The sequence below is a fragment of the Loxodonta africana genome, chromosome 16, assembly GCF_030014295.1.
Source record: "Loxodonta africana isolate mLoxAfr1 chromosome 16, mLoxAfr1.hap2, whole genome shotgun sequence".
Lineage (NCBI taxonomy): Eukaryota > Metazoa > Chordata > Mammalia > Proboscidea > Elephantidae > Loxodonta > Loxodonta africana.
The window spans coordinates 72,059,971-72,066,884 of NC_087357.1; the positions used below are offsets into that span (position 1 = coordinate 72,059,971).

At 56.5% G+C, this 6,914-nt stretch overlaps 1 protein-coding gene across 12 annotated transcripts in view; it reads right to left on the bottom strand.

The window, feature by feature from the left end:
* CAMK2G (calcium/calmodulin dependent protein kinase II gamma) overlaps positions 1 to 5,331 on the bottom strand; it is a 60,645-nt gene extending 55,314 nt beyond the window's left edge. For 4 of the 12 annotated variants that reach the window (XM_064269730.1, XM_064269740.1, XM_064269729.1 and 1 more), the window contains exons 1-2: positions 5,195 to 5,328; positions 3,760 to 3,854 (exon numbers count right to left, since the gene is read on the bottom strand). In XM_064269730.1, coding sequence (XP_064125800.1) covers positions 3,760 to 3,854; positions 5,195 to 5,259 — 160 coding nt within the window. In that variant the 5' untranslated portion in view covers positions 5,260 to 5,328. Of the gene's footprint in view, positions 1 to 3,759; positions 3,855 to 5,194 lie in introns of those variants that run through there. The other 8 variants (XM_064269739.1, XM_064269728.1, XM_064269738.1 and 5 more) reach the window with 5 other exon arrangements.
* Positions 5,332 to 6,914: the final 1,583 nt, after the last annotated feature.

Here is a 6,914-nt window from a genome sequence, read left to right on the forward strand (position 1 = left end):
TAGGCCTCACCCCAGACCTCCTGAAGCAAAATCTCTGGGAGTAGAACCTAGGAATCTACATTTTCAGCAATATGCGAGGTGATCCTTACATACAGTAAATCTGAAAATCACTACTTAGAGGATGTCCCGAAAGTATCTGTATAAGGCCATTAATGACAGGCAAGGGAGGATTACCAGCTACCCTGACTCCTTATATCACCCACCCTGCCTCATGGCCCATGCGCAGGTCTTTAACCTCCTCTGTCCTCTTCCCCAGCTTCAGTGACCCTCATCAGGTCTGCAGCCTGGCTCCCTGCATCAGAAAGGAGGAGCCCGAGCCAGCACCAGGTGCAGGGGCTCCAGCAACTTGGCTCTGAGTTTCCTGGGAGCCAAAATCAGAAGGCAACCATGATTGGTTACGTAGTCCTCTTAACCCAGTCATTTAACATGTATGTGTTCGGTATGTACCAGACACTCGGTTAGGCCCTGCCCACACCGAAGTAAAGAAACAGATCCGGTCTCTACCCTCGCCTCCCAGGTCCTCAGGAAGAGGAAAGCTCAGCTTACATTTAGCTTCAATAGAAATTTCTTTATATGGGACATACAGAGGGGGAAAAATACACACACACACACACACACACACACGTACACATATATAACTCGAGTGCTATAAAAGATTTTTTAATACTGTTTATGGCGGTACTCCTTAGTTAAAGCCAAACACATTACCCCAGTATCCATCTTAGTGAAAGCAACTGGAATCCAGATAAATGGTCCAAATACAGGGGTTTCTTGCGTATTCCAAAGATAAATCCTAAACAATGTAGACCAGTGAAAGGACCATTTGCCTTCAGATATAGCAATATGAGGAGAATGCTTTGAATACAAGCAAAGAAAATAGGATATAAAATTTTATGCTCCACGAGGTGAGAATCTGTATGCATATGAATAAAGATAAGAAGGGAATATGAAGATTTAAAAATAAGAAAAAGACATAAGGGCCCAGACTCCTTGGGGGATGCTCTTAAATCTTAAAATAACGACTTATCATTGCCATCACCTGGCCCGCTACTGTCTGCATCCAGGCCTGTTTTAAAGGGCTCCTTCGGCCTGGTAGAGCTCAGCTTGGAACCATGGACTCTGTTGAGAACCCCAGCTGCCCACCTATCGCTGTTTTGAAGCAAACGGGGTGATGTTATGTGACTTTCAGTGACCTTATGTAGACAGGCCCAAAAACAAAGACCATGCTCAACGTACATCCGTGTGAACCGCATCGACTCCCTACCTTGCGACCCAGCTACCAGAAGAACCTCTGAGGTCACAATGACGAGAAACAACAGACCAGAAGAAGGCTTCCCATCCGGCACTGACCTCCCCGAGGACCAGGTGCTCTCTCCCCGTGCCTCCTGGGCTACCTCACCATCGATGTCAAAGAGAAGCAGCTCTATACTCTCTCTTTCCTTCCTTTGGGTTTGTAGCGCAGAGCATCACAAACAGGTAAGAAAACAGGCAGGGAGACAGCGAACGCAGCAAGCCCCTCAGACCCTTTGTGGATGGCCCTGGTGTGCCCGCTACATTCCCAGACACCGAAATCTAACACCTGCAGAGCCGTAGACAGACAAGACAGCAGCGAGTGAAACCCAGTCCCAGCTGCTGCACCTTTATAAAATATACAGCGTAAACTGAGAGGCCACAAGGAAGCCACAGCCCGACTCCTTAACCCCATGGGCACCAGCCTGTTGGGTACCCTGGTCCAACCCTCTCCAGGGCTCACACCTCTCCACACCCACACCTACAGCCCAGCTCCCCACCTGCTCTCTCCATTTCCAGGACCACACCCTCCCACTCTCCCGCCTGCACGTACACATCCCTGACCCCTCTTTTGCACCTGTGCCGATCATCCAGGACCAGGCCCCTGTCCCAGAGTAACCCAGTACACCAGTCACAAAACAGAGCCCCAGTCTTGGCATAACCATCTCAAGAGAGGGAGAGCGGCTGTCAGAAACATGTGATCCTACACAAGAATCCTCTTCTTGAGGGAAAAAAAATCAGAGAAATCAAACCTAGTCCAGCTGGGCAGGGAAAGAAAGACCAGCGGGCAAAGATGGGGCAAGGTAGAGAGAAGGTGAGGGAGGGAAGGGACACACCACACCGGTTAGGGTCATTCAAGTGGGCAGGGAAGAAGTAGAAAAATAAAAGCCCAGGGCAGGCAGCGCCACAACGTTCCCATATCAGGCCACCCTCACATCCCAGAATTCAGCTCCCAGCTGGCTCTCCCTCCCTCATCCCTGGGTCAGAGGACACTGGTAAGATGAGGAAAGCAAAGCACTGCATCACTAACTGAGGCACCAGACACCGGCCCCATTTCTGATGTACCAGGGCTATCCCTGTGGGCATGGGGACGAAACCATTCTCAATCCATCACCCTTGCCCACAGGATGTCTATCAAAGAGCCCAGCCTACACAGGCACTCCCAAGGGGAGGAGGGCATCTGACCACCCACATATCTCTATGGCAACCATCGCCTCAGACTCAAGGTACCCAGAAAGAAAATAAACAAATAAGTCAACTCTTACAGCCATGTATGGGGCTGGGTGGGAAACGGCAAGGCAAGCCCTGCTGGTGGGGACAGAGAGAGAGCCTCCCAGCCAGGTGGTAGACACAGCCCTGATAAACAAGCTCGCTGTCAGCTCTGTGGAATTTTATGGTTTCTCAGAGGGCCTGGGGACATCTACTACATCCCCTTCCCCAGACGCCTGCGTCATTACTGGTCACAGTCCACGTCTTCCCCAGGGCATCTATCCTGGCTCCTAATGTATTAATGGCATCCCATTGTCCAGCCTTAATTCCTTTCTCTGAATCTCAAACTTTTGCCCCCAGCTGCACCCTGCAGCCCTTGGCAACCTGACCCATTCATGGACTTCCTTACTCACCAGACCTGTTCACAGAGTACTTCACACATTGCTGGGTCTACACCTATCAGATGAGGTGAGTTTGGCAAGCAACCAATAAGAGGTTCAGGGAGTGTACTTTATAGGTGTGAAAAACAGGACCTGACCCTCCTGGCCTGGTAAGTCCCCGCTCCTCAGAACCAGAGCCTTGCTGCTCCCACCAGACCAAGCTGTTGGGCTTTTCAGACCATGAGGCATCACCCTCCACCCAGGACAGACTGCATCTGCTGCCACACCACCAACTTTGTAATTTGATCAAAAAAAGCAATCAAGTTCATCTGGCAGGATTTGTTCCCAAGAAGCCCTCGCCAGTAGCAGCCTCCCCTGATGTTTACTGATTTCCTTCCCTTGGGAGTCTGTTCCACCACCTGGTGGGCACGGGGAGGCTGGATTTGTCAGAGCTGCTCACTTACTGCACTTCCATCCTAAGTCACCACTGCGGCCTAGGGATTAGGATAGGCCTGGCGTGGCTACCACGGCCCCAAAGAGGTAGGCTCCAACTGCCCCAAATCAAGAGCTCGCCATTCTGTGCCATCTACCATCCTCCACATCCCTCACCTCCCCTCTAAGGACCAAACTCCCTTAAGCCTTTGGGGACCACTCCTCCCTGCAGCCATCTACATCTCTTACATCCCCTTCATTCTTTTCTATTTGAGCACTTCCAGTTCCCAGTGCCACTCCTTGTCTGGCTCCAAAATCCACCCACCCTGAAATTCCAACTCTCTTCCAAGTAGTAAAACACATAACCCCCAACTCCTGGAGCATCTTCAGATGAAGCCAAGGCCCTTGGAGCCACCCCCAGGGAGAGACCAAGATGGGGAACACTCACCCCGTGCAGATAACTTCTTGGTATTGATGATTTTTGCTGCGTATTCCTGCGTGGAGGTTTTCTTCACACACCTGCGGACCACAGAGAAAGCACCCCTGGAGGGAAAAGGGGGAAAGAACTGGGACACAGCGCAGGGCAGAGTGACACAGGCACAACCGTGGTCTGAGGAAGCCATGCTCCCATCGCCAGACACCCCCCCCCCCGCCAGGGTAGTGACCACCACCCTCTGACATCAGGCAGAAGGATGTGGCCACTGCATGACCCTGAACAGACCAGGGGTGGAGTGCCACCCCACTGCCACCCCCTCATCCAGCCCCTGGGAAAAGCCAGGACAGGCTGCTCATCAGGAGTTGGTGGGCGATGCTTTCAAACACACACCTGCTGCATCTCACTGATAGCCCTGCGGACGGCCAAGAGACCAGGAGAGGAAAGGGAACAGAGAGCCCCTGCCCTTCCTCAGTAGGAACAGATGGTGGTAGGGGAAGAGAGATGAGAAAGAGGGCATACCCCCCTGAGAGAAATCTCCCTCAGCCACGGACGAGGGTGAAGAAAGTGAGGCTCAAACCCCCCACAACGGGCTTCAACCAACTGCATCCCGGTTCAACCGACAGCAGGGAAGGAGACCATACAGTTTTGGGGCTCAGGCACCGGCGGCTTCCCTTCCCCACAGTATTTTCCTCTACGTCCCCCCCTCCCCCGCCCCTCCATGAGAGTTCGCACTCTCCAGCTCTGGAAGCGTCCAGGGGGCGGGCAGGGCGGGGGCTGCAGTGGCCGGGTTCGGCGCCGCGGGGGGGGGGGGGCCGGGGCTGCTGCAGCGGCCAGCTCAGTGCGGAGGGGAGGGGGATGCTGCGGCTGCGGCGCGCGGCGCCCGGGACCACTGCAGGGATGGGGGGAGGGGACGGGGTGCTGCAGCACTGCCCAGCAGCCGGGCTGGGATCCTGGAAGCGGCACGAGCGGGGGGCGGGGCCGGCACCAAACATCCCCCCGCACCCGGGCACCGCAGCGAGGTTGGAGCTGCAGGGCTGGGGAGGGTCTTGAGCGTCAGGCGCGTGGGACACGGGAACAGGATGCAGAGTGCGCTCCTGAGCAGAGTGAGGAGGGGGCGACAAGCAGGTGGGGTCCGGAGGGGGGCCCCTAAGGGTGCAGGAGGGGCGGGGCTGGAGGGCGCCGAGAGCGGTCCAGAGGCTGCAGTCCCCGCGGCAACGCGGGGTGCAGCAGCCTGGGCAGCTGCTGCAGGGCGCGGAGGGGGCTGCGCGGCAGGGAGCCGGGGGCGAGGGCGCCCCGGAGGCGGCGGGCGGGAAAAGCTGGGGGTGGGGCGGGCCGAGGGGGCGCTGCAGCGGCCGGTGCAGGGCCGGGGGGCGGGGCGAGGAGCCGCAGAGCGCCCGGGCGGCGGGGGCCGGGTCGGGGGCCGCGGCGGGGGGCGCGCGGGCCGTACTTGCCGAGCTCCTCGAAGAGCTGGTAGTCGTCGGTGAAGCGGGTGCAGGTGGCAGTGGTGGCCATGCTGGCGGGCGGACGCGGCGCCGCAGCCCGCGCCGACGTCGGTGCACAGTCACCGCCGCCCGGCCGAGGGAGCGAGAGGAGGAGACGGGGCTGAGCCCGGCAGCACCGCGAGACTTTACCGGGGAGAGCGAGGAGGGAGGGACACCCCCGCGCCGGCCCGCCCGCCCCGCCCCCAGCCCGCCGGCCCCCCGCCCGGCCCCGGACCGCCTCCGGGGAGGGGCCTCCGCCGCCGGCCCCGCCTCGCCCCGGGAGCCGCCCGGGCCCGGCCCGGCGCGCCGGAGAGCTCCGAGGTGGGGGTCCGGGTCCCCGGCCACCCGCCCGGGCGGAGGGAACTGGAAGGTTCGCGACCTGTGGGCTCGTCCTGAGCGAAAACTGCAAGGGCTCGGGACTGTGCGCGCGAGGGTGGCATGCGTTGGGGGGTAGGTGGCTAGGTCAACGAGATCTCCTGAGCGGGACCCACACACGGGGTCCTAAGCCCCCAGCCTGGCTCACAGGATGAGCAGAAGGGGCCAAGGTTAAAGAGCCTGTGTCAAGCTGCGCACGTGGGAGGCGCCCCCAGACTGTGGAGATCCAGCTCCCAGCAGCCTTCCCTTGGGGAGCTGACAGTCTAGACTTGAGCAAGCATCAGGGCCATTATTGGAAGAAACTCTTCAGGCACGGTTTGATCAGGGAGACCAGGCCAGGGGCAAGCGTGCAGGTGGAACTGTGCTTCTCTGCCCTCCAACCTTAGAGATGAGAGAACGTTCTCTCTCAGGCCCATAATAAAAGAAATGAAGTGGGAGAGATTATAAAAGGATTTGTGCATTGGAACTCGAAGAGCAAGTACAAGGAAGGAGAAAGCATCCTCATTTTCTTGCAGAGCAAGCTGTACTTTCATTTTATGTCACTTACCACATTTTGTAATTATATATTCATTTATTTTTTTCTTTTACCACATTTTGTAATTATATATTCATTGATATGAGGGGCAGCAGCGCTAGAACTTAGCTGTTGTAAGCTTTAACTTTGCAGTCAGACTGCTTGACTTAGAACTCTGGGCTGCTCACTGACCAGTTGTGTGACCTAAGGCAAGTCACTTAATCTTCTGCCTCAGTTGCCTTATCTGAAAGCTGGGAATAATCTTATGTACCTCATAGGGTTGTGAGCATTAAATGGGCTAAACCATGTAAACACTTAGCATAGCACCTGGCACCTAATCACAGCTATGTGTTAGCTATTATTATTTGTTAATGTTTGCCTTCCCACTAAATCGTAGGCTGCAATAGGGCAAGGCCTCTGCCTCCTTTATTCACCATTGTATAATCAGCCCAGACCCTCAATAAATATTTGTGGAATGAAAGGGCTTCTCTCGGGCTGTGGCAGAGGGAGATGCCACCCTTTCCTCCATCCTGACCATCACAGGGTGGTGGGACACAGGCACTTAACTGTCTCTCCCCACCCCCCGGGCAGGTTCCCAACCTGCCCAAGCAGCTGTACCCCAGTCAGCCCCAAGTGGGCAGGGCAGAGCTGGTGCCAAGTGCTGCAGCTCAGTCTTGATTACAGCAGAACGCCCACTGGGAGTTGGGCCTTCATTGTCAGCAAGCTTCTTCACCAGAGGAGGCAGTGGAGTGGCTGAGCGGCGTCCCAGCCTCCTTGGCCGCCTCCCCAGGGGGTGG